This window comes from Agelaius phoeniceus, chromosome 35 (genome assembly GCF_051311805.1).
Source record: "Agelaius phoeniceus isolate bAgePho1 chromosome 35, bAgePho1.hap1, whole genome shotgun sequence".
Lineage (NCBI taxonomy): Eukaryota > Metazoa > Chordata > Aves > Passeriformes > Icteridae > Agelaius > Agelaius phoeniceus.
In genome coordinates, this window is record NC_135299.1 from 1,591,619 (window position 1) to 1,617,984 (window position 26,366).

General features: G+C 57.6%; 2 protein-coding genes across 3 annotated transcripts; both read right to left on the reverse strand.

Annotated features, from left to right (window-relative positions):
• Positions 1-1,963: 1,963 nt before the first annotated feature.
• MYO1A (myosin IA) lies at positions 1,964-17,599 on the reverse strand. Its single transcript, XM_077192653.1, has 29 exons — positions 17,076-17,599; positions 15,921-16,064; positions 15,058-15,173; positions 14,779-14,873; positions 14,579-14,683; positions 14,438-14,484; positions 13,393-13,456; positions 12,963-13,061; positions 12,774-12,877; positions 11,741-11,888; positions 11,546-11,664; positions 9,948-10,034; positions 9,799-9,864; positions 9,593-9,697; positions 9,281-9,343; positions 8,685-8,885; positions 7,595-7,821; positions 6,634-6,834; positions 5,210-5,303; positions 4,961-5,110; positions 4,796-4,864; positions 4,455-4,541; positions 4,149-4,223; positions 3,911-4,045; positions 3,710-3,816; positions 3,509-3,641; positions 2,777-2,929; positions 2,579-2,706; positions 1,964-2,211 (listed from the first exon to the last, which is right to left on the reverse strand). Exons 2-29 carry the CDS (start codon positions 16,041-16,043, stop codon positions 2,088-2,090), a joined length of 3,225 nt encoding a protein of 1,074 aa, XP_077048768.1. The 5' UTR covers positions 16,044-16,064; positions 17,076-17,599; the 3' UTR covers positions 1,964-2,087.
• Positions 17,600-17,624: 25 nt separating this feature from the next.
• NEMP1 (nuclear envelope integral membrane protein 1) lies at positions 17,625-25,065 on the reverse strand. 2 transcript variants are annotated; one of them, XM_077192659.1, is made up of 10 exons: positions 24,838-25,065; positions 24,280-24,401; positions 23,185-23,395; positions 22,063-22,135; positions 21,868-21,961; positions 21,629-21,743; positions 21,252-21,477; positions 20,189-20,362; positions 19,411-19,574; positions 17,625-18,330 (listed from the first exon to the last, which is right to left on the reverse strand). In XM_077192659.1, the coding sequence occupies exons 1-10, from the start codon at positions 24,932-24,934 to the stop codon at positions 18,323-18,325; spliced, it is 1,284 nt and encodes a 427-aa protein (XP_077048774.1). In that variant the 5' UTR covers positions 24,935-25,065; the 3' UTR covers positions 17,625-18,322. The 2 variants fall into 2 exon arrangements, with proteins under 2 accessions (XP_077048774.1, XP_054505157.2); XM_054649182.2 differs by having other exon boundaries at positions 19,357-19,574.
• Between the last annotated feature and the right edge of the window lie 1,301 nt (positions 25,066-26,366).

Sequence of the window (26,366 nt, forward strand, 5' to 3'; positions counted from 1 at the left end):
TTCCCACGCAGAAACCCAGGGTAGGGGTCAGCACATGGGCACTGTCCCCATGGAGGAACCCCAGAATGGGGGTCAGCACATGGGTACCGTGCCCATTCTGGGGTGGGGGTCAGCACACAGGCACTGTGCCCACCCTGGGATGGGGGGTCAGCACACGGGCACTGTGCCCATGCAGGAACCCCAGAGTGGGGGCTCAGCACACGGGCACGGTGCCCACGCAGCCCCCCAGCCCCTCGTTGTGATGATGTCATCACGTGTCTGTTGGCACGTGTGGGGACACGCATGGAGGAGTGGTCCTGGCTGGATGCTGGGTGGTGCACACTGGATTTGGGGATCTCGTGGGTGAGAGGGGGTTGGCCAGGCTCCCACACACGTGTTCACCTGCACACACAAGCACAGGTGTGCCCGCACACGCACGCTCACAGGTACCTCACGCCCTGCCCCATTGCTGCACGCCAGGCCTGCCCTCTCTCATGCCAGGATGCGCCAAGGTGGAAGATGGGGAGGAAAATTTGGGGGGAAACAGAGGGGCACCAGCAAAGAGGAAAGGACTGGGCCAACAAATGAGAGCCAAGGTCTCCATCCCGAGCAACAGGCAGTGGTGACTGCTCCGGTGGCTGCAGCAGCCCCTCGGGAAAGCGGCTCACGTGGCAACACAGCCCGGGGCAGGGCAGCATCTGCAGCACCGGCAACGTTAATTAAATCGGAGCCTGGCCAGAGACGGTCTAATTAATTAATAACACCTACTTGTGAGATGCCAAGTGCGACGCAGCTGTGAAGAGCCGCGGTGCCCCGGGCTTGTTTATGGGCGAGGGGGAAGGTCCCTGGTGCTGGGACGTGACAGAGCAGGGAGCCCTCGGTGCTGGGACACGGCCAGGCCACCAAAAGTGCCACAGTGCACATGCACGTGCCCCACCCACGTGCTGGAGCTGCTCCAGGGCCCACCTGGGAGCTGGTGCTGATGGTGACGTGACGGGGAGTTGGCAGCTCCCCGAGGTAACGCGGGTGATGTGTGGGGACAGGATAAAAAGCCTCGTCAGGAGCGTGATGAGTGCAGGGGGGGAAAGGCAGAAAAGGGGGGGAGACCCTGTCATGAAGGCTGTGGGGTCCTGGGGGCTGCAGGAGTGGTGGGAGTCCTGAGGGTTCTGGGGGCTGGGGGACTGGGAGGGGGTCCCATGGATCCTGGGGGGTTGAAGGATTGATGGAGCTCCTGAAGAACCTGGGGGCTGCAGGGCTGATGGGGTCCTGAGGATTCTCCAGGCTGGGGGACTGGCAGGGGTTCTGCAGGTCCTGGGGCGTTGAAGAACTGATGGAGCTCCTGAAGGACGTGGGGGCTGCAGGGCTGATGGGGTCCTGAGGATTCTTGGGGCTGGAAGGGTCCCACAGATCCTGAGAGCTGCAGGACTGGTGGGGGTCCAGAGAGTCCTGGGCACTGCAGGACTGATGGGGGTCCTGTTGGGGTCCTGATGGGGGTCCTGAGGCACCTGAGGGATGCAGGACTGATGGAGGTCCCACAGGTCCTGGGCTGCAGAGTCACTGGGGCTGTGCAGTGAATTCCCTCTGTCCCATTCTCCACGTTCCTGGTCCCTAAGTGCAGCTCCAGCACCAGCCCAGGCAAGGGTGTCCTGCAGCAGGGTGGGGGGACCTTGGGCAGGGGCACAAGGACATCCAGAGCAGGCAGGAGGATGACAGGGACCTCACATGCAGCCACCCACGGCCGCCAAGAAATTGCCTCTGAAGCAGCGCGAGCTGTGAGCCACTTGATGGGAAAAGTGGCCACAATTTGGAGCCTCTCCAATCACCACAAGCTGAGTGCTGGCTGCAATCAGGCATCAGGAAAAGTCAGGAAAGCAGGAGGCCAGGATCAGGGGCTACATCACCAGGCTGTGCCCCCCCAGCTTGGGCACTGCCCCCTGAGGTCCCACCCCACCTGTAAGGAGGTGACACCGCCCTGGTACCGACACGTCAGCATCCCTTTAATGGGCTTGGAGCGATGCCTGGGTGCTGCCAGCACCCATGGGGGTGGGGGATGACATAAAGGGGGTGTCAGGGTGCCAGGGTGAGGGTGGGTCCTGGTGAGGGTCCCCTCAGTACACCAGGACCTCCATCTTGTTGCTGCCCTTTTTCTTGCAGACAGGGCCGTTGGTGCTGGCCTTGGGGGACTCCACCACGGTGATGGACACGTCGCCCTTCGGGAAGCGGGTGGAGAACCTGGAGGGGGAGGATGGAGGGGAGGAATCAGGATGGAGATGTGGGAGGGGGACGCGCCCACACCCGTCCCCTCATTGCCCAATGAGCAGCCTTGGTTACACCCACTCCTCAGCAGCTTCCTGCTGCAGCCAATCAAATCACTTACATGATGCCCCACCCTTGGAGGCTCCACCCCCACCTCAACCCCACCCTGAGCACCGCCCTGTCCCACCCACAATAACCCCACCCTCCAGTACCCCCACCCACAGAGGCCACGCCCTCTGCGCTCCCAGCCCTGTCCTGCCCCACCCATTGAGGTCTTCCCTTCAGACTCCGCCCACCGTGACCACACCCGCTGTAACCACGCCCACCAAAGCCCCACCCACACCTGTCAGTGATGTGCAGGGGCAGCGCCTGCCCCGTGGTGGCCTCGAAGGTCTGGTACAGGCGGGTCACCAGCTCGATGAGGTGGTCACTGACCAGCAGGAAGTCACCCTTGGCCCCCACCGTGGAGACCTGTGGGGCAAACAGGGGGTCAGCCCTGCTGGGGACCCCCTGAGCCCCCAGGGCCCCCCTCCCCAGGTACCTCCTTGAGGTGCAGGGCCAGGAAGCCGTCGGAGAAGCGGGTGACTGAGACGCCACGGATGTCACTGAGGCTGAGCACGGTCTTGGGCTGGGCGGCCTTGGGGTCAGCCAGGACCAGGTGCTCGGTGGTGAGGAGCAGCAGGCGTGGGACTGTCTGTGGGTGGGGGTCAGCGTGGGCATGCGGGTCAGTGTGGGCAGGTGGCCACCATGAGCAGGGGGTCAGCGTGGGCATGTAGGTCAGTGTGGGCACATGGTCAGTGTGGGCAGGTGGTCAGTGTGGGCAGGGGGTCAGTGTGGGCAGGGGGTCAGTGTGGGCAGGGGGTCAGTGTGAGCAGGTGGTCAGTGTGGGCAGGTGGTCACCAAGAGCAGGGGGTCAGCATGGGCAGGGGGTCACCAAGACCAGGTGGTCATTGTGGGCAGGGGATCAGCATGGGCAGATGGTCAGGGTGGGCAGGGGGTCAGGGTGGGCATATGGTCAGTGTGGGCAGGTGGTCTTCGTGGGTGGGGGTCAATGTAGGCAGGTGGTCACCAAGAGCAGGGGGTCAGCATGGGCAGGGGGTCACCAAGACCAGGTGGTCATTGTGGGCAGGGGATCAGCATGGGCAGATGGTCAGGGTGGGCAGGGGGTCACCAAGAGCAGGGGGTCAGGGTGGCCAGGGGGTCAGAGCAGGGGGTCACGGTGTCCCCGTGTGCCCTCCCACAGCCCAGAGCACGGCCCCAAAGCAGATCTCACCTTCCCACTGGCCCTGTTCACCTTCCTCACGCTGTCAGCCATCACCAGCTTGTCCTTGGCCACCGCGTGCAGCTTCTGGTACTTGGGGTTCTGCTTCAGCCCCAGGTACTCCCCACGGAAAGGCTGCTGCAGGCTGGGGACGAGGCCATCAGCCACTGCTGCCCCGAGCTCCCCTGCACCCCCAGCCCCCTGCCCTGGCACCTTTTGGGGTACAGGGTCTTCTTGTCCTTGAAGAGCTCGCTGGCGCAGAGCCTGGCCTGCAGCTGCGCCCGCCGCGACGCCGGCAGCTGGTCCCGGTACTTCTTGCACTGCCGAGGGAGGGGACGATTTGGTGCCACCAAAGACCTCTCTCAGGTGAGCTGGCACACCGAAATCCCACCTGGAATTCTCCCCTGTTCCCACCTTCCAGTGGTAGAAGATGTTTTTCAGCTCCTGGTTGGTCTCACCCAGGAACTTGTAGGGTGCCGGGGGCCAGGTCCGGTCGGTCACCGACAGCGGGGGGAGGTTCTTGGCCAGCCCCACCAGGTACCTCTGCACCTGTGGGTGACAACGTGGCAGGGGGTCAGGGGAGGGCAGGGGCACCCAGCAGGGCAGGGGGCTGGCACGGCAGCGTGGTCCCCTCTCCCCCAGCCCCACTCACCAGTCGCCGGTAGATGAAGTTGGCCAGGCAGGTGCTGGCGCTGGAACGGAAATATTTCCTGTAGGTCCTGCGTGCCTGTGGGGACAGTGCCAGCGGTGAGGACACCAAGACATCACCACCAGCCCCACAAAGGGTCCCCCATGTATCCCCTGTCCCCCACATCCCCCACGTCCCCCATCCCTCTTTGGCTCCAGTGGAGAGAACAGAGGTTCCAGCCCGACAGGGTGGGCAGGAGTGGGGTGGGCAGACAGACAGACGGCACGGACAGCAGGACAGAGGCGGCCTGAGGGCGCGTGGCCCTGTTACCTGATACCCTCTCCAATGAGCAGCGATGGTGGTGGCGGCCGCGTGGCGTCGGCACTGGGACTTCAGCTCCCGGAGGAGCCGGCGAGACTGCAGGGGTGGAGAGCCCAGGGAGCCCGAGGGGGAGACACCAACACAGACATGGAGAGAGAGGGAGAGGCAGGAGAGAGGCAGGAGAGAAGGAGGAAAGACGGGGAGAGGAGATGAGGGTGAATCTGGTCCCACCGTGGGATGCACGGAGCTCCTGGTGCCACCGTGGGGCACACAGAGCCCCTGTCCCCATCCACCCTGCTGCCCCACACCAGGCCAGCCCCATGGTGGCTCTGGAGCTGCCCAGCCCTCACCTTCCAGCCCCGTGCATACGCCTGGAGGATCAGTGCCGACCGCTTCATCTGCTTGTACCGGTTCTTTTGCTGCGGGGGAACAAGAGAGTGAGTGGGGTGGGCTTGGAGAGCCAGGGGGAGAGGGGTGGGCAGGGGAAGCATGGCCAGGGCCCGTCCTCTCCTCACCCTGTGGCCACGGAACCAGGCAGAGATGAGGATCTGGCTCTTGCGCATCAGCTGGTACTGGGTCCGGCACCGCCAGCCCCGAAACATCTTCTGGATGAGGGTGGCGAGCTGGGCCACGCGCTCCTGGCGCCGCCGCTCCAGGTCGAAGAGCTGGGCACAACCACGGCAAGCACGGGCTCACTGAGCAGCCCCAGGAACTCCCAGGACAAACTGAGATCCCTTCTGGAACTGCCCCGTTCCCAAACTCACGGTGCGCGGCGAGCGGATGAAGATCTTGGTGTGGCCAAACGCCAGCTCCTCGGCGGGGAGCTCCAGACCTGCCAGCAGCACCTCGGTCCCCTCCCTGCATCGGGGCAGAGTTGGTGTAGAGGGATCCAATATGAAGGTGGTCTAGAATGTAATCTTATCCCCCCCCAAAGATGTGCAGCTGAACCAATTACTAAAAATTAGGAGCAGGCCTGATGTTAACAGGCCACACCAATAAGAAGCCAATAAGAACAGTGGTATAAAAGAGTGGATTGGTGGGGTCTGGAGTTGGATGGCTGCTGCAAGGACCAGGAACAGTCAGTGCTTAGAGAAGCTGCCTACGAGAAACATTGAGGAGGTGTGAAACTCTGGTGATATGGAATCCTTGCACTATAATGATAATAGAACTCATGATATATAAGACAACAATTCAGGGTCGGTGTTTTGTGGAGATAATCAAAACTCCACAATTTTTGTGGAAGTTGTAAAGCTGGTATGTTTATTACAGTGCCGGCCACATGTGGGAATGGTTCTTTTAAAATGCCATGCATACTTCTGGGAACTCCAGGTCCCTTTTTATCCCCCTCTCAAATATATATGCATGGAATTTCACAATAGGTTCATGCATATTCATGTTTACGAATTTCATGTGACGTTTGCTGCTAGTTTTTCTTTATCAGAAAGAATTCTTAGGTCAGGTTTGTCACAGACATCTTTTATGAAAAATCCTTTCCTTAGGATTTTTCCTCCTGAGGAGCTGAGAGGCCTCAGGAACAAAATGTAAACATTGATTATCTGTGGCTGTGGAATGCAAGAGGTGAATCTTTGATTGGCCTATCTTGGATGTTTGTAATTAATGGCCAATCACAGTGAGCTGGCTCGGACAGAGAGCTGAGCCACAAACCTTTGTTATCATTCTTTCTTATTCTATTTTTAGCCAGCCTTCTGATGAAACCTTTCTTCTATTCTTTTAGGATAGTTTTAATGTAATATATATGATAAAATAATAAATCAAGCCTTCTGAAACATGGAGTCAGATCCTCGTCTCTTCCCTCATCCTAAGACCCCTGTGAACACTGTCACAGCTTGATACATATTCATTTTTATGAATTTCGTGTGACATTTGCTGCTAGTTCTTCTTTATCAGAAAGAATTCCTAGGTCGGGTTGACCTGCTCTCACAGCAGTCTCTCTGTCTTTCTCTATCACCTTCTGTCTCCCTCCCCTTACCTCTGTCCTTCCCTGAAGCAGTTTCTCTGAGCCCAGGCTTTTGCAGTCAGGCTAAACAGCCGTGTTTTCTAACCACAGACTCAACTCAAAAACGTACATCTCACCTAAATCAAAACGGACTTCTACCCTGGAAAACTTCCACTCTGCCTCCCTTGGCAGCCCCCTGAGCCTCACAGGGGTGCGTGCCAGTCCCGTTACCTGTCCCCACGGTCCCAACGGGGCCACGTTTGGGCGTTGAGCATCTTGTAGCGCTGCAGGAAGGGCCCGTAGAGCTGGCGGAAGGCGTAGCCCGCCCGCCGCACCCGCACGTTCTCCAGCAGCCCCAGGTAGCGCACCTGGGCCAGCACCAGCTCCGGCGTGAACACCATGGCTGACTTGGTGTCGTTGGGTTTGATGCACCTGCAGAGCACAGTTGGTACTTTAGGAGGGGGTTTGGGGTGCTCAGAGACGCCCCCGGGGGTGTCTCTGTCACATTTTCTGAAAATTCCCTTCGCCGGGGTTTCTTCTCCTGGGAAGCTTCAGAGAAAAAATGAAAACTATAATTATCTGATTTGCTTCTCCTGTGTTTTGCTGCTCTGGAATGCGGTTTGGGGATTCTTTACCAACTGGTCATTTTTGATTGGTTTCATGTGGATTTTTTTTATTTAGTGACCAATCACAGCCAGCTGTGTTGGGACTCTGGAAGGAGTCATGGGTTTTTCATTAGTATCTTGTTAAGCCTTCTGTCTGTATCCTTTCTCTATTCTTACAACTCAGTATTCTCAGTATTCTCCAATGTCTGTGTTATATTCTCTCATTTTCTTTTAAAAATTACTCAAATATGAAGATTCAAAGTCAATGCAACCCTGATACAGACAGAGATACATTGATCAGCAGACAGCACATCAACCAGTGAGGACCCACCCAAAAACCTTAATAAAAATCTCATAACTATCCTTGCCTTCACAAATAGGGTCCAGAAAATTGTTGTACTGGTTGTCTTTGACTATAGTGGATCAAGGCAGTTAAATACTACTGCTAGTATAATATAGTTTTAGTATAGCATTCTTTTATATAATATAGATCATAAAATAATAAATTAGCCTTCTAAGAACATGGAATCAAATTCAACCATTCCCCCTCTTCTGGAGAGCTCTGAAAATACCCCAGGGGCTGGTACCTGATGTAGTTGGGGTTTTTGGAGTAGAGGTTCCTCATCAGCATTGCCACAGACGACTTGAACTGGAAGCCTGCAGTGGGGGGCAGCTTGAGGGAGACCTTTTGGGGGTCTCCCTCGGGGAAGAGCGAGCGCAGCAGAGCGTGCTGGGCTGCCCACATGGCCTGCGAGAGGTCACGGAAGAGGAGGTCGTTGTTCTTCTCGATGAAGCCCGTCACGTTGTAGGTCACCTGGGGAGGGCGGTGGGGTCAGCGCCTGGGCAGGGAGTGGGGCAGATCCAGTCTGATCCCAGTCCAGCACAGCCCCACATCTCCTGTGCAAAGGTGGGAAGGGGAACTGAGGCACTGGGAAGAGAACTGGGGTTCCGAAAAAAGGATCAGGGTGCTGGGAAGAGGACTGGGGCATTGGGAAGAGGAGTGGGGCGCTGGGAAGAGGATTGGGGCGCTGGGAAGAGGATTGGGTCGCTGGAAAGAGAACTGGGGCATTGTGAAGATGACCAGGGTGTTGAAAAGAGAACCAGGGTGCTGTGCAAAGGACTGGGGTGCTGGGAAGAGGAGCAGGGCTCTGGGATGAGGAGTGTGGTACAGGGAAGAGGATTGGGGTGCAGGGAAGAGGATGAGGGCTCTGGGATGAGCAATGTGGCACAAGGAAGAGGATCAGGGTGCTGGGAAGAGGACTGGGGCACTGGGAAAAGGTCTGGGGTGCTGGAAAGAGAACTGGGGCATTGTGAAGATGACCAGGGTGTTGGAAAGAGAACCAGCGTGCTGTGAAAAGGACTGGGGTGCTGGGAAGAGGAGCAGGGTACTAGGATGAGGAGTGTGGCACTGGGAAGAGGATTAGGATGCAGGGAAGAGGATCAGGGCTCTGGGATGAGGATCAGAGCACTGGCAAGAGGATCAGGGCTCTGGGAAGAGGATCAGGGTGCTGGGAAGAGGATCAGGGCTCTGGGATGAGCAATGTGGCACTGGCAAGAGGATCTGGGTTCTGGGAAGAGGATCAGGGTTCTGGGAAGAGGAGCCTGGCACAGGGAAGAGGATCAGGGCTCTGGGATGAGCAATGTGGCACAGGGAGGAGGATCAGGGCACTGCCAGACCTTGCCAGCGTAGTGGTGGATGCGGAAGCAGCGCGGTGGCAGGCTGGCGTCGGTGACACGCCGGGCGTTCTGCGTCTCCTTGCTCTCGTAGTGCTTGTGTGTGGCCAGGAGCTGGTTGAGTTTGGTGAGGAACGTGTCCTCGTTGACCACGCCGGGCCTCAGGCACTCCTCATCCAGCATGGCCAGGATCCCTGTGGTGCTCTGTGCGATGGATGGTGTCACCATGAGGGATGGGGTCACCCCAAACCAGCCCCAGTGGATCCCACCCCAAGCTGGGTGGGCAACTCATGTTCTCAATCAAGGTGTCACCCCAAACCAACCCAGTGGATCCCAGTTTGGGCTGTGGGGGGGACCAGGAACCCCGAGATCCCAGCACTGGGTGGGCAACTCATGATCTCAATCAAGGTGTCACCCCAAACCAACCCAGTGGATCCCAGTTTGGGCTGTGAGAGGAACTGGAACCCCAAAATCTCAGCACTGGGTGGGCAATTCATGATCCCAATCAAGGTGTCACCCCAAACCAACCCAGTGGATCCCAGTTTGGGCTGTGGTGGGAGCTGGAACCCCAAGATCCCAGCACTGGGTGGGCAACTCACGTTCTCAATTAAGTTGCAGATGATGCTGTTGTCAAAAAACTCCACTGGGGTCCACTGGATGCCCTGAGAGGAGATGTGGGTCAGACACAGGAATAACCAGACCCTACCCCACGGACACCACAGCTGCTGTGGGGCAGGAACCGGATGTCCGGCCACGGGATTGAGGTTCCTAAATCCCTTCCTGCCATTGAATGTGCTCTCAGCAGGGAGCAGGGCGAGGGAGGAACGTGCAGCAGAGCCGTCTCCAGCACTTCCCCGTCCCAGAGGGGCTGAAACTCATCAGGGCTGTGCTCTGGGAAGGGCTGGAGGTACCTCTCGGACGTATTCCTCCTGCTCCTCCTTCAGCGTCATCAGGATGAAGATCTGCTGCAGCTTCTCGTTGCAGTAGTTGATGATGAACTGCTCAAACCCGTTGTCCTGAGGGAGAAGGATCCTTTATGGCAGCTGCTTCCTGAGCTTCCAGCCCTGCCCTGTGCCTCAAATGCTGTTCCCAACCCCCTGGCGGATCCTTCACTCACCTGGAAGATCTCAAAGCCATAAATGTCCAGGACACCCATCACCTTCCTCTGCTTGTCTGACTTCACCTGGGGGCATAAGGAGGTGTTGAGCCCTGTGTGGGGTGGGGGCCCAGGCTCCTTCTGGGGCTCCAGGATCTCCTGGAGCTCACCTGGATGCTGGCATTGATCCTCTGCACCAGCCAGTCGAAGAGGCGGCTGTAGATGTTCTTGGCCAGCGCGTCCCGGCCGTAGTAGCCCTGGGGAGAGGGGACAGCTCATGGTGGGCTGCCAGGCACCAGCCCGTTCTAAATGAATCATCCAATTCAATAATTAAGGACATTTATGAAATCATCAAGGTATAAATTTGGGAAAAGCCACAAGCAATCTCGACTCAGCCAGGCGATCAGGGTCGGGGAGACTCAGGGTTTGGTTTCTACTGCACCAAAGTCCCTGTGGGTCTCCAAATGTCATTTCTAAGGGGTTTTATACAGTTTTTTGGGCTCTTCTTTAGCATATTTTAGCATATTATCATAGTTTTTCTTTCTCGCTGCCCCGCTTCCCAGAACTGGTGGATAATTGGTGGAATCCTGCCAGGTGAAAACTTCCTGGGATAAACTTCTGATGATGCCTATCAAACGCCTCCTGCTGGGGGTCTTATCAGATGGAAAAAATCCTTGAAATACACATCCCTGGAGACAGTCTGATGATGCTTGGATCTCCATTTTTATCACATAGCCTATTACTGCTTGCTGCCCGACATTGGCTTTGTACACAAAATGCTGTGGTTTTAATTTCCTTTAGCACAAATTATTTTATAACATATATTATTGTCAGAACCCAGGAAATTCCTCAGGCTGCCCTGGAGGACTCCAGACCCTGCCCAAGGGGCCTCAGAGACCTTGGCACAGAGCCCAAGACCCCTGTGCCTTTGATTGAGCCCTTGGAAAAAACAATGACTAACCTTATATGACGGATTACAAGCCACAAAAGTTTAAGTAGAGTGATAGTGAATTAATCACAGGGTGAAAATGTAGAATTTTGGGGATTTAGAATGAGGGTTCAAGAGGCAAGATGGACGAATTTGGATGTGTCCTTTTTCTTCTTGGCCTCCATCTTCTGCTGTGATGGTGGCACTTTGGGATTGGTTTAGGAGTTCACTGTCTAACATAGGTGATAGGTGTTGGGAAGTAATTGTAAATATTGTACACGTAGTTTTTAGTATAAAAAACTAACACCATCCCAAGGGCTGGGAACAATTCCCAGCTTTGTGTGAGGAGTTACAAGCCACAAGAGTTTGAGTAGAATGATGGTGAATTAATCACTGGGTGAAAATGTAGAATTTTGGGGATTTAGAATGGGGGTTTAGGAGGCAAAACAGAGGAATCTGGGCATGTCCAGCCTTTCTCCTCCTTCTTCTTGGGCTCCATCTTCTGCTGTGATGTTGGCACTTTTGGATTGGTTTGAGTGGAAGCTCACTGTCTAACACAGGTGATAGGTGTTGGGAAGTAATTGTAAATATTGTACACGTAGTTTTTAGTATAAAAAGGTGGGCAGAGTGCCTCTGACTGTCTTGCTAAGCAGACCTCAGCTGGACAGGAGAAAAAATTTTATAAATAAGATACAATAAACAACCTTGAGAACTGAAGAGCTCTGACTCCTTCGAGCGCCGGGCTGGGAAAAGAGACTTCCTACCATATCTTGGGGTCACTCTGAGCAGCTAAAGTCCTGAGATATGCCAAGCCCCATGGTTGGGGGTGGTGCTGCTCACCTGGGGGACAGTGAGGGTGGTGAGCACCGTCTCGTCCCGTGCCTTCACCGTGCGGGAGCACAACGCCCTCTCCAGCGTGCCGGGGTCCAGCCCGATCAGCTCGCAGATCTCGCGCAGCTCTGGGTGAGGAGAGGCAGTTCCAGAGCCAAGGAGGGGCTGAGGGGGTCTCCCCCACCCCAATATTCCCATCCCTACCCTGGGGCTCGCTGATGCTGCAGGCCTCCATCCCGCTGGCCTGGAAGCTGCTGCTCAGCTGGACGTTGCCCAGTTTGAGCACCACGGCCGTCACCTGCAGCAGCTCTGTCACCTCGGCAGGCGAGAAGCCGATGACCCTCATGGCATCCTGGGGATGGACAGATGGACACAACAGCTCAGAGGATGGGGTGGTGTCCTAGGGTGATGTTAGGATGTTTGTATCCCCAGTCCTGTGTTCTGTTTATGCTGGGGTTTATGTTCTGTGCCTTCAAGACAGGCTCGGAAGGGTGAATGTTTGGTTTTGGTTTTGTTATCAGCCTGCGCCCCCACAACTGGTGGGACACACAGAAGGGTGTCCTAGGGTGATGTTAGGATGTTTGTATCCCCATTCCTGTGTTCTGTTTATGCTGGGGTTTATGTTCTGTGCCTTCAAGACTGGCTCTGAAGTTTTGGTTTGGTTTTGTTATCAGCTGCTCCCCCATGGCTGGTGGGACACACAGATGGGGCAGTGCTGCTTTTGCTTTTTGCTTTGCTTTTCCCTTTGCTCTTGCTCCTGCTTTGCTCCTGCTTTTTGCTCCTGCTCATTAGTTAGTTTAGCTAAGCAGTCCAAATTTTCCCTGGACTGTTTTTCCTTTCCCTTTTCTGGACCAACTCGAGCCTGCTCCAGACTGGGACCTGGGAAATACCGAGAGTTTGCACCTTGTGGCCAAGGTGCAGCAGCTACCCCAGCACAGGACAGACTGATAACAGAGCGACCACCCCCAAGAGAGACTTTCTGAATTTGTCATCTTTTTCAGAGTGGTGTCACCTGTTATTGTTCATTCTGTGTGCTGAGGGGTGCTTTGCCTGTTAAATAAACAGGTTCTTTCCACTTCTCTCTAAGGAATCCTTCCCCAGCTGGTTGGGCAGGGGGGCCATGTGGGTTTGCTTTCTGGAGGGGCCCCCTTTTGGAGGTTTTCTCCCAAATTTGCCCTAAACCAGGACAGCTGGGCTCCAGGATTTTTCCTGGGGGGTCTTGTCTTCCCGTGGGTACCTGCATAGCGTGGAAGTTGGCTGCATCATCCATGCCAGGCAGGCTGGAGCCCTCCTGCTTCAGGTATCCATAGTGCCCGCAGTCCTGGCGCAGCTTCAGCTGCTCTGGTGGAGGGGAGAGGAGGTGGAAGTTCAGCCCTGATCCTCCCCAGCTCCTGTTCCACCTCCAAATCCCACACACTGGACCTACGGAGCAGCTGTGGTGAAGCCCCAGCCAGGAGCTGGTAGAAGATGTGGAAGTTCCTCTCGCCCCTCACGTGCCGGACAACGCGGGATTTCTCCAGCAGGTCTGCAGGGAGGGGTCATGTTGGGTTAAATCACGTTGTGGCTTGGATAATGAATAGAATAAACCCTTGAATCATTTAATAACGTATTCCGCAAGTTCTCTGAATTTTGCAAAGCTTCACGAAGCCTTTTTTGCAAGGCTGCCTTTTGAAATTTGGTTTTAGTTCTATTTCTCTCTCAGCAACATCTGTCTTACCCTATGGTATATCCAAATCAGTATTTTTTACCTCAAGGTTTGTACACAGACGACAGAACCTTCTGTCAGGTCTGAAGAATTTTCCCCAAATCACTTTCCCACAGGGGTGTGCGCAGTGGGATGCCTGGTGGGTACTCACAGTTGCTGATCACCCCTCCCAGGGGCTCGCCCTTGAAGTCGAACTCAATGTCCATGTACTTGCCCTGGGAGAGGGGGCTGGGTCAGGGAAGGGGGTCCTGGTGGGACTGGCAGCTCCACTCCCCCCATATCCCCACATCCCCATCCCCATATCCCTCCCATATCCACATCCCCACATCCCCATCCCCATATCCCTCCCATATCCACATCCCCCACATCCCCATCCCCACATCCCTCCCATATCCACATCCCCACATCCCCATCCCCATATCCCTCCCATATCCACATCCCCACATCCCCATATCCCTCCCATATCCACATCCCCATATCCCCATCCCCATATCCCCATATCCACATCCCCACATCCCCATATCCCTCCCATATCCACGTCCCCACATCCCCCCATCCCCATATCCCTCCATATCCACATCCCCATATCCCCACATTCCCCATATCCCCCCATGCCCACATCCCCATATCCCTCCCATATCCACATCCCCATATCCCCACATCCCCATATCCACATCCCCATATCCACATCCCCATCCCCACATTCCCCACAGCCCCCATCCCCATCTCCACATCCCCCCATCCCCACATTCCCCATATCCCCCCATATCCACATCCCCATATCCCTCCCATATCCACATCCCAACATCCCCACATCCCCATATCCCCCCATATCCACATCCCCATCCCCACATTCCCACATCCCCCATCCCCATCTCCACATTGCCCACACCCCCACAACCCCCATATCCCCACATCCCCCCATCCCCACATCCCCCCATATCCACATCCCCATCCCCACATTCCTCACATCCCCCCATCCCCATCTCCACATCCCTATATCCCCCCATGCCCATCCCCATATTCCCCACATTTCCCCATATCCACATCCCCATCCCCACATTCCCCACACCCCCACAACGCCCCCATCCCCATATCCCCACATTGCCCATATCCCCCCATCTCCATCCCCATCCCCTCTGTTCTCCCAGCCCCATCAGGACCCACACGGCCCCCGCAGGGCCCAGCTCACTCACGAATCGGGAGGAGTTGTCATTCCGGACAGTTCTGGCGTTCCCAAAGGCTGCAGGAGAGCAGGCGGAGTTCAGGTGCAGTCCAAGGGGACAGCCCCGAGCCCTGGGATGCCCGAGGAGGAGCTCAGGATGTGCTGCACTCACCCTCCAGCACAGGGTTGGACTGCAGGAGCTGCTCCTTCACCTTGTCCACCTCCTCCCCTTTGCTGCTCACGGCTGCCACGTAGGACATCACCAGCTTGCTGGCCTCTGCCAGAGAGGGGTGGGGGATAATTGGGGTGGGGTCGTGGGCGCTGCTGTGCCCCTCGCAGTGCCCTGAGCCCCCCCTGCAGCCCCGGCTGTACCTGTCTTGCCGGCGCCGCTCTCGCCGGTGATGAGGATGCACTGATCCCTGTCCCGGTCCCGCAGTGAGCGATAGGCATCGTCAGCGATGGCATAGCTGGGGGGCAAGAGGGGTTGGAAGGGGTTGGAACCATCTGGGGGCTTCAGGAAACGTCCAGACCCTCCCCCGGTTGTGGCTGTGGTGTTGCCCCAGGTGGATTCTTTTGGGATTGCCCGGCAGCGATGCCCTTGGCACAATCCAGGGGGCTGAGGGCACCAGCAGCCCGCCCGTGCTCGCTCACATGTGGGGTTTGACGGCGAAGAAGCTGCAGTTGCGATATTCCTCCACCTTCTCCGGGGTGTAGATGGGCAGGGACTGATATGGGTTCACTGAGATCACCACATTCCCAATGTAGGTCTGTGGGACAGCAGGGATGAGGGGCTGCGACGTCCTGGTGCTCCCCATCCCCATCTCAGATCCTTGTCTTCATCCCAGACCCCATATCCCTTTCCCATCCCATGCCTCATATCCCATATCCCATTCCCCATAATCCATTCCCCATCCCAGACCCTGCAGCCCTCCCAATCCCCATCCCATACCCCATATCCCATTCCCCATATCCCAATCCCCATCCCATACCCCATATCCCACTCCCCATACCCCAATCCCCATCCCATATCCCATACCCTATATCCCATTCCCCACTCATATCCCATTCCCCATATCCCATTCCCCACCCATATCCCATTCCCCCTCCCAGACCCTGCAGCCCTGCCAACCTCCATCCCATATCCCATATCCTATATCCCATATCCCATTCCTCATCCCATACTCCATATCCCAATCCCCATCCCATACTCCATATCCCAATCCCCATCCCATACCCCATATCCCATTCCCCATATCCCATTCCCCACCCAAATCCCATATCCCATATCCCATTCCCCACCTATATCCCATTCCCCCTCCCAGACCCTGCAGCCCTGCCAACCTCCATCCCATATCCCATATCCCATTCCTCATCCCATACTCCATATCCCAATCCCCATATCCCACACCCCGTACCCCATATCCCATACCACACACCCCATGTACCCCACTCCCACACAGCAGCCCCCGTCCCCGTCCCTCCCCACCCCAGACCCCCCCGGTCCCGCTGCCCACGTAGATGTCGCGCCGCCGGAATCGCTCCCGCAGCGTCTGGACCAGCGACTCCTCAGTCAGCGGGTCCAGCAGCACCAGATCCGCCACAGCCTCGGCGTCCAGCAGCGAGGAGGAGCCTTCCATGGCCGGGCAGCTCCAGGGCAGCTGGGACACAGCACGGGGGATGGAGGATCTGCACCCACACACACGCAGCCCCTTCCCCAAAACACCCCTCAAGCTCCTCAGTGGTCTGTGGGATCTTGGTTTCTCCCCCCCAGCCCTGGGGATGGGGGACAAGGCAGCCACACACCCACAAAAAGCACGGGGGGCACCTTGTGGGGGTGTCCTGGTGTCCAGGAGCCCGTGGAGGGGCTGGGGGCAGCCGGATGCTGGGGGGAAGAGGAGACCCGGGCAGGAAATGCGGCCACCTGTGTCCTATTCTTGGGGCAGGGATTAATTCAGCCTCCACTTCCTCCCTCCTTCCTGGCAGGGGAAAGCCGGGGTGGGGAGAGGAGCCCAAGCCCACCAAGAGGTCACCCCCAGGAGCTGTTTCCCCCCGGTGTCCTCCATCTCTCACCTGTCTGTGACAGCACAGTCACGGTCCTGGGGTGACCTTCACCCCCAGTTTACAGCTGGGGCGCTGGGCTGTAAACCCAGCCCCGCTTATCGGTGCCCCGGGGAAAGTTCACGGGTGAGGGATGGAGGACACCGGGGGGAAGCAGCTCCTGGGGGTGACCTCTTGGTGGGCTTGGGGTCCCCTTCCCACCCCGGCTTCCTCCTGCCAGGAAGGAGGGAGGAAGTGGAGGCTGAATTAATCCCTGCCCCAAGAATAGGACCCAGGTGGCCCCGGGGAAAGTTCACAAATGAGGAGAAGGTGGGGAAAGATGGGGCAAAAAAAGGGCGATGGAGGTGGTCCCAGCACCCTCTAGAGATGGCAAAACCCTCCAGGGGTCTGAGCCCCCCGTGCTGCTGGGTGGGACCCCAAGGTCAGCAGGGTGGGATGGGAACCACAGAGCCCCCCCAAGCTCCAGGGCAGTGCTGGGCTCACCCTGGGGTTCCCAATGCCACCAGGTCCCCACATCCCATGGGATGGGGGTTGTGGGGTCAGGGTACCCCGATCCAGCTGAGGACTGGGGGGCTCGGGGGCTTCAGGTGCTGCCTGGGTCCCCAACTCACCTCCGGGTCGCAGAGCAGGAGCTGCTGGAGTGGCTTCAGCTGGAGCTGCCCCGGAACCGGCGGGGCTCAGCCCAGCCCAGCGCCCGGTGCTGGCCCCGTCCGGCCCACGAGGGGAGGGGGAGACCGCAGGGCCCTCCCCCAGAGCTCTGAGCTGGGGAAACTGAGGCACGAAGGAGCAGCAAGCGGGGATCAGCCTCAGGAGTGGCCCCGGCTGCAGCTCCTGCCCGAGGTCCCGGCTCGACCTTCCCCAGCCGGCAGCTCGGAGCAGGAACAAGCAGGGAAAGTCCTGGAGCCGAGCAAACAAAGGGAGCTTCCTCTCCTGGGCTGCGGGAAACAGGGGCAAGGTACAGGGCTGGAGAAGCAGGAGCAGCTGGGGCTGGAGAATCGAGAATGCTCAGGGCTGCTCCAAGGATACCTGGCCCCAAGGAGGACACCTGGTCCCCACCCCAGGGAATGTGTCACCCAGGGGTTGTTGTGTCCCCACAAACCATGCCCAGCAGAATGACCTCCCACAGGTCACAGCAGGATGAACAAATGAGGCTCAGGACCTAAAAAATACATCTTTATTAAAAATATAATCAGTCATCCACCACGCTGAAGCAGGGAGGGGGGATGAAGTAACTGAATCTGCTCACAGCTGAACAGGGAGGAAAGCACAGCAAGGGCTGGGGAAGCACACCTGGGACAGGGACAGACCTGGGACTGGGACAAACTGATGGCAGAAGCTCCAGGTGAGGTAGGGGCTGGAGCTGAGACACTGTGAGCAGGTGAGGGCAGCATTATTGCTTAGGAAGTTGCATAGACTGGGGTGTCCCCGCCAGCTTTGGGATTTGGTAGAGTTCCCCACTGGAACATCAGTGGGGTCACCCTCAGTCCCTGCCCACACCTGCTGGGAGAGAAGTAACAGGAGAAGGGCAGTGAGGCAGGGAGGAAGCACATCCACACTCATCCTCAGCTCTGGCATGGGGAGAGGAGGCTGAGAACAGCTTCTACCCCAACACCACATCCAGGGGCAGCCAGCAGACCCTGAGGCTCCACACACAGCTCCATGGAGGAGTTTTTGGTATCCACACGGGATTGAAGCCAAGGCAGAGGTGTGGCCCGACCAGCTGGAGCCCTCTGACACCTCTGAACCAGGAGGAGGAGGAGGAGGAGGAGCAGGTGACTCCTCACCACGGCTCCAGGCAGGTGCTGAGCACGCAGGTACCAACAGGACAGGTCCAAAGTTCCTCTCGTGTGTGTCACCCTCAGGAACCTGCAGAGGAGATGCAGGGGAAGGTCCATCCCCACCCCAGAGAGGGGGAAAGGGGCTCCTAAACGCCCACTGCAAATGCTGGGCTGGGTCCAGGCTGCATCTTGGTCACTTCCCAGCCTGGGGGCGTTTCCTGGGTGTCCCACCCCCCTCCCAACACCCAGAGCTGTGCTGAGAGCCGTGTTCACACCTCAGGCAGGAGCTGCAGGGAGCTCAGAACCCTTTGCTCCCTGTCAGAGGGGGTCTAGATCCCCACAAGGACCAGCCCCACAGGGTCCATCCCCACGGGGTCAAACCCCACAAGGACCATCCCCACAAGGCCAACCCCAAAAGGACCAGCCCCAAAAGGACCATCCCCATGAGGACCAATTCCACAAGGACCATCCCCACAGGGTCCATCCCCACAGGGTCCAAACCCACAGGGACCATCCCCACAGGGTCCAAACCCTCAGGGTCCAAACCCACAGGGTCCATCCCCACAAAGATCATCCCCACGAGGACCAGCCCCACAGGAACCATCCCCACAGGAACCATCCCTACAGGATCCAACCCCATGAGGACCATCCCAACAGGGTCAAATCCCACAGGGTCCATCCCCACAAGGCCAACCCCACAAGGACCATCCCACCAGGTCCAACCCCACCAGGACAAACCCCACAAGGTCCAACCCCACCAGGTCCAACCCCACAAGGACCATCCCCACAAGGACCATCCCCACAAGGGTCCAACCCCACAAGGACCAACCCCAGAAGGGTCCATCCCCACAGGGACCAACCCCACAAGGATCATCCCCACAAGGGTCCAACCCCACAAGGTCCAACCCCACAAGGGTCCAACCCCACAAGGACCATCCCACAAGGTCCAGCCCCACAAGGATCATCCCCACAAGGGTCCAACCCCACAAGGGTCCAACCCCACAAGGACCATCCCACAAGGTCCAGCCCCACAAGGACCAACCCCACCAGGTCCAACCCCACCATGCCTGGAGCAGCCCAAATTCTGCTCCTTGGCCAGGTCAGTGCAGCTGACCTCACTGGACATCCACATGGTTGTGGAACAGGGAATCACTCTTGTGATTCCCACCAGAGGAGTCACTGATGTTTTCCTCCTCTTCATCAACATCATCATCATCATCCTCCTCGAAGAGCTCCTCATCAATGGAGAGACTTTCCAGGCCGAACTCCCTCTCATGGGCTGACACCTCGTTGGGGGTGACGTGGCAAGCACCACCCACAAAATCAGCAAACCTGGGAGAAACCATGGAGCAGCACGTTGGGCAGGTGTGTCCAGTGCCTCTGGAGAGGCCCTGACACACACAGGTGAAGCATTTTGCAGCTGGGACCTGGTGTTATCCATCCTTTCTCCCTTTCCACCCCTGGTGTTATCCATCCTTTCCCCTTTTCCTGGTGTTATCCATCCTTTCCCCTTTTCCTGGTGTTATCCATCCTTTCCCCCTTTCCACCCGTGGTGTTATCCATCCTTTCCCCCTTTCCTGGTGTTATCCATCCTTTCCCCCTTTCCTGCTGTTATCCATCCTTTCCCCCCTTTCCTGCTGTTATCCATCCTTTCTCCCTTTTCCTGGTGTTATTCATCCTTTCCCCTTTCCTGCTGTTATCCATCCTTTCCCCCTTTCCTGCTGTTATCCATCCTTTCCCCTTTCCTGCTGTTATCCATCCTTTCCCCCTTTCCTGGTGTTATCCATCCTTTCCCCCCTTTCCTGCTGTTATCCATCCTTTCCCCCTTTTCCTGCTGTTATCCATCCTTTCCCCCCTCACACCACAGTTCTGTGTCTCTAAGGACAGAGGTGACAGCCCAGAGGGACACAGGGTGGCCACCCCAAGCTCACTGTCAGGGATGTCACCTTTTAGGAGATTGGATGCGGGACACCGTGGTCCAGGCAGAGAATTCGGGGCTCTGGCAGAAGCTCCTCAGCTCTGCCAGGGCCTTTCGGGTCTCCACCTCGCCCTGGAGCTGAAATTCCTCCTCTGTCAGCAGCCGAGGAGGGGTCGGGCCCAGCTTGGAACTCTGCACCCTCCTGCCAGGGGGGAAACACCAGTTAATGACTGCCTGGATGGGCTGGGAGCAGCTCCTGGGGCAGGAATTCTCAGGTCAAAACCTCTGGGGCAGGAACTCTCAGGTCAAAACCTCTGGGACAGAACCCCAGGACAGAACCCCTGGGACAGAACCCCAGGACAGAACCCCTGGGACAGGAGCTCTCAGGTCAGAACCCCTGGGGGAGGAATTCTCAGGTCAAAACCTCTGGGGCAGGAATTCTCAGGACAGAACCCCTGGGGCAGGAACTCTCAGGACAGAAACCCTGGGACGGGACCCCAGGACAGAACCCCTGGGGCAGGAATTCTCAGGACAGAACCCTTGGGGCAGGACCACCCTCACAGGGCAGGATTCCTGGAGCAGGAACTCTTAAGGCAAGGCCAGCAGCTGAGGCAGGATCACCTCCCACAGCAAGAACCTCTGGGTTGGACCAGCTCCTGGTACACAAATCCCTGGGGCAGAACCAGCTCCCAAGACAGGAATCCCTGGGGCAGAACCAGCTCCTGGGGCAGGAACCCTGGGATAAAACAAGCTCCTGAGGCTGGACCAGCTGCTGGTACACAAATCCCTGGGGCAGAACCACTCCCAGGACAGAACCAGCTCCTGGGGCAGGAATCCTGGGGCAGAACCAGCTCCTGAGGCTGGACCAGCTTCAGAAACATGAATCCCCGGGGCATCCCAAGTTCCCAGCTCCTGGTACACAAATCTCTGGGGCAGAACCAGCTCCTAAGACAGAAATCCCTGGGGCAGAACCAGCTCTCAGGACAGAACCAGCTCCTGGGGCAGGAACCCTGGGGCAGAACGAACTCCTGAGGCTGAACCAGTTTCTGGAACATGAATCCCTGGGGCATCCCAAGCTCCCAGCTCCTCACCTGTAGGCAGCAAAGGCCCACTGCAAGGGGTAATCCAGGTTCTTGGTGCAGACAGCCACCAGCACCAGGCCCAGGGCGATGGGGTGGATCTGGATGCCCGAGTAGATGAGCAGCAGCCCCAGGAGCTGCAGGGCCCAGGACAGGAGGTTGATGCTGCGCTCGTTCTCCAAGGGGCCGTACCTGTAGCACACGGCGAAGCTCAGGAGGCCCACAGTGAGCAGGTAACCTGTGGGGGAGCACAGGGATGGGGCAGAAATTGGGGGCTCTGTGAGGATGAGGAGGAACCTGACACCAGCAGCAGGGAGAGGGAGCCTCAGCTTTGCTCCATAGTTCCACTAGGAGATGTTCACCCGGTGAATCTCAGAGCTCCCACCTACCTAAGAGGTACTGCCAGTAGGACTTGCAGATCTCCTGCAGGTTCTTGAAGATCAGCTGAAGCAGGTAGAGGGAAAAGGACCAACCTCCAACCAGCAGGAAGTACACAGGGCTTTTCTGGGGGGAGCACAGGCAGGTTGTGGATACCTCCCCCAGGTGCTGAGTAACAAACCCAGTCCATCCCAGTACAGGTATGGAAAGGGTTACAAGGTCTCTGACCCCCTCAAGATGTGACACCTACCTTGGGCATGACTTTGGACATCATGTAGACAAGGATAAGCAGAGAGGCCAACAAGCCAACACTGATCCCAGCTGAGTAGTAAAAGATTTGGCTCCTGCAATGATCACACAGGGAATCAATCACAGCTGGTGCTTTATGGATATCTGTGCACAAACACCCCCAGGCAGGAGCCACCAGGGAAAGGAGGGGGCTCACCTGCTCAGTGTGTCCCCACAAAAAAACAACAGCAGGCCCAGGAAGAAAACAAGGAACAGCTTAGGATCAAAACCTGGGGAAAAAAAAAAAAAAATTAATCCCAATGGAGATGGGCACAGCGGGAAGCTCCCACCTACCACAGGCTTGACAGGAGACAGGGATGGGACCTCCAAGTGCCCCAAATTCCTTCTGCACACCAAAATCCCTTCCTGAGGAAGGAACTGGTCTGTGGATCATGAGCTGTCCTGTCCTGCTGTCCCCTGGGCATCCCCAGACCCCTTTCCCCTTTCCAGGGAGGTGTGAAATACAAAGCTGTGTTTTGGGTCAGGTACATACAGGCAATGTGTGTATTTGTGATTGTGGTATGTGTAGAGACTGACAATGGGACAGTTGGGAATTCTAATAATAAAGTAAATTCTAATAATAAAGTAATGCATGGAAGAAGGCCTTTGAACCTATCTTTGTTTGCAATTAATCTTGGTTGATTTAGGAACATTTGAATTAAAGGATGTTGCTCTTTGCTTATAGTTAATCCTTAAAGAGCTCTGCAATAATAACCTTTTGAAGTATAATTTTAGAATATTGCTTGTATCCTTGAAACTATAGCTTTGGAATATATATAAAGGAAATATGCTTATCTCAGGCCTTAACAAAACAGAGAAAAGCAGCTTGAGAAAGGAAGATGAACATCAACTCAAGGATTTATGGTTTCAACCAAGGGAAGCTGGACATCACTGTTATGAGATTTATAGTCCTTGTAATTAAAAGGTGGACCCACATCTGGGGAGCTGGACTCCACCAGATGGGATTTGTCTTTCTTCTTTTGGAAACTGGACCACCACCATCTGGGATCCTGCTTTTTGGGATACATCCTGAGAAAAACTAAATTACAATAGTGTATAGAATTGTGAAGTAAAAATTGGGAACAGAAACTGCTGAGAAAGCTGATGAGTACCCCTATAAATACCTGTAAACCTCAACTATGGGTGTGCAGTTGGAGGGAAAACTTCCCCCACTTTACACAGAGTGTATTGCTCACACTTTACCATGTTAATTAATAAATTGATTGCTGCTTGAATATTGGCCTAATCAAGCTTCTCATTTCTAACAGAGGGGACGTACGTCGCAGGAGGACGACGGAGTAGGTGGTGTCAGGCTCCAGCAGCTCGACCTTGAGGCAGGTTTTGTTGCTGTAGAGATCCACATCGATGCTGGTGTTGTTGAGTTTGCCCCTCAGGAAGGACAAGGCCACGTTCCACAGGCTGAACTTCTCCAGCTCCTCCTCGCTGTCCACCTGGGTGACGCGGATCATGCGGCGGCTGGTGACGCGGATCTGGGGGGAGAGAGAGGGGAATGGGGGGGTTCAGCCTGGAGAAATGAGGCTGGGTTCCTGTCCCAGGAGCTGCTTCTGGCCCAGCAGCTTGGTCTGCCCCAGGGATTCATGGTTCTGGAGCTGGTCCAGCCTCAGGAGCTGGTTCTGCCCCAGGGTTCCTGCCCCAGGAGCTGGTTCTGCCCCAGGGATTTCTGTCTTAGGAGCTGGTTCTGCCCCAGAGATTTGTGAACCAAGAGCTGGTCCAGCTTCAGGACCTGGCTCTGCCCCAGGGGTTCATGTTCCTGAAGCTGGTCCAGCCTCAGGAGCTGGTTCTGCCCCAGGGTTCCTGCCCCAGGAGCTGGTTCTACCCCAGAGATTCATGTTCCTGAAGCTGGTCCAGCCTCAGGAGCTGGTTCTGCCCCAGGGTTCCTGCCCCAGGAGCTGGTTTTGCCCCAAGGATTCCTATCTTAGAAGTTGGTCCTGCCCCAGAGATTTATGTTCAGAGGTGAACTTATCACTCTCTACAGCTCCCTAAAAAGTGGCTGAGCTCAGGTGGGGTTGGGCTCTTTCTCCAAGAACTGACAGAACCAGAGCACACAGCCTCAAGCTGTGCAAAAGGAAATTCAGGTTGGATATTAGGAAAAAGTTTTTCACTGAAAGGGTGATAAATTCTGGAATGTTCTGCCTGGGGAGGTGGTGGAGTCACCATCCCTGGGTGTGTTTAACAAAACCTGGGTGTGGCAGTGGGTGCCAGGTGAGGTGTTGGGGCTGGGTTGGACTCGGTGATCTTAAAGTTCTCTTCCAACCCAGAATTCTCTGAATGGATGGATGGGTGCAAGGATGGATAGATGGAGGGGCTGGAGCAGGGAGGACCTGCTGCCTCCTCCTCCTCCTGCTGCTGTCACCTGTGTCCTGGTCCAGACGTCGTTCCATCGCGGGGCGCGCGTGTTGGTGTAGCAGAAGCGCTGGGATTTCTGGTACCAGGAGTCGTGTCCCTCCTGGAGTTGGATAACGGCATCCTTGGTGCCTGGGAAGACACAGGGAGGGGTTCAGATCCTGCTTCACCCACCCAATCCTTCCCCTGCCCGGGGATGCTCCACTTTGCCACATCCCCCACGGTTTTCCCGCTGTTTTCCTTGGAATTCGCTCTCTGGTTCTTTTCTAGGATAACCTCTCCTGGCTCGACTCCGAGCTCCAAAATCCGACCTCAGCGACACAAACCCGACGGTGCCTCCGGCCCCTGAGGTGAAGCAGATCCCGAACGGCACTGAAGGCCGGATCGTACCCGGAGATCGGCACAGCGGGACGGGAAATCCCGGTCCCACCGGGCCGCACCGATCCCCTCAGCGTGGAGGCGCTCAGCGGGCACCGGGCCGCTCCCGTTGTCCCGCCATGCTGCCCCGGGAGCTGCCGCCGCCCCGCTCCTCCCGCTCTCCGCCCTTGGACGCCGCTGCCCCGCTCACCTGCAGCTCCCAGGGACAGGAAGGGCAGGAAGGGCAGGAACAGCAGCAGCAGCACGGGCAGTACCGGGAGCCGCCGCCGTCCCGGAGCCGGTTTCATCCCTCCCGCCGCGGCTGCACCGGCCGCTTCCGCTTCCGCCACCCACCCGGCAGCCGAGGAGCGGCCACAGCCAATAGGAAAGGCGCTCGCCGGGTTTTTTTTTCATCGATTGACAGCTGATTTGACCTATCAAAATTCAGCTCTGATCTCACGCCCGCCCCTCTGCTCCTGCCGCCTTGATTGACAGTAGTTTTAGCCTATCAGCAGTGTGCGTGCAGGAAGCAGCAATGTCCCCGCCCTCGGTTGCCACGGTGACCAACATGCCCGCCATTCACTCAACAGCCACGCCCCTCCCTGGTAACGGCTCTGATAGACACGCCCTTCAACCAATCAGAACTCAGGCATCACAGGCCGCGCCCCATCTTATTTTATATCCCATATGATTGACAACCGCCTCCGCCTATCAGGGCGCGGCCTCGCGTTGTTTGTGTGAATGGGTCACGCGTGGGGGGCGCGCAGGTCCCGCCCCTCGCTCCCCTCCCCACCCCCGGCAGCCGAATCCGCGGTCCCGGGTCCTGCGGGTCCCACCGGGATCAGGTCCCACTGACCCCACCGGGCCCGCGACCCCACGGACCCGCACGGGGCTCTGCCAGCGCGGGCGTGGCACGGCGGTCACCGGTGACCCGCATCCCACGGACCGGCCCGGGGTCTCCGGTTCGCCGCTCTGCCTGCACCGTCCGTCCCCCAGCCCCGGGCAGGGGGTGCTGCTCTCCGCCTGGGTCCGTCCCCTCCCTCCACCGTGGGGCGGCGGCCGCCCGTGGGCGGGCAGCGGGGAGCAGGCTCGGGCGGCCCCCCCGCTCCCCCTCCGCGGGCCGTGGGCGGCGGAGCCGGGAAGCGGCGGGGCCGTGGGCGGAGGATGTGCGTCAGCCGGGGGCAGCGCCGGGGCTGGGAACGGCCCCGCCGCGCCGGACGCTTGCTCGTGGAAAAGGGAAAAGGAGGAGGGGGGGCGTGATAGGGGGGCGGTGGGGACGGGGGGTGAACCGGGAGGGGTGGGGCAGGACCCCCGCCATGGGCACCGTGTCCGTGCGGGATGCCCCGGCTGCTCCCCCGGTAGCTCCGGGGATGTGCCCCGGTCACCGGCACGGCCCCCCCAGCCCGGGCAGGATCGCGCGGGGGCGGCTCTGGCCCCACGCCAGGCGCCGGCCGCGGTATAAATAGCACCGAGCCACGCAGGGCCGGACCGGGGTGCGGGCCGTGACATCCTCCCCGTCCTCCCTCCCGCGGGAGGGACCCCGGTGCTGCGGGCGAGGGGCTCCAGCATCCCCCCAGCCCACCCGAGAATTCTCCGTCCGCTCCCGTTGTCGCTGCTCCCCCCGGAGCCCATCGGTGGCAGCGTGTGCGCGCCGGTGACACCGAGTGCCAGCTCTCCGTAAGGGCTCCGGCACCGGGGGACACTGCCGGGACAGCGGTGCCGGTACCCGGAGCATCTCCG

Bases quoted from the DNA above. Each gene is read 5' to 3' on its own strand.
- MYO1A (XM_077192653.1), bottom strand. From the start codon at position 16,043: ATGGAAGGCTCCTCCTCGCTGCTGGACGCCGAGGCTGTGGCGGATCTG. The intron at 11,889-12,773 runs GTACCCACGGGA...GTCCATCCCCAG, and splicing joins CCAACTTCCACGCTATGCAG to GATGCCATGAGGGTCATCGG. The intron at 2,930-3,508 runs GTGAGATCTGCT...CCCCACCCACAG, and splicing joins TGAACAGGGCCAGTGGGAAG to ACAGTCCCACGCCTGCTGCT.
- NEMP1 (XM_054649182.2), bottom strand. From the start codon at position 24,934: ATGAAACCGGCTCCGGGACGGCGGCGGCTCCCGGTACTGCCCGTGCTG. The intron at 23,396-24,279 runs GTGACAGCAGCA...CTCTCCCCCCAG, and splicing joins ACGTCTGGACCAGGACACAG to ATCCGCGTCACCAGCCGCCG. The intron at 20,363-21,251 runs GTGAGGAGCTGG...CCCCCCTGGCAG, and splicing joins TGGGCCTTTGCTGCCTACAG to GAGGGTGCAGAGTTCCAAGC.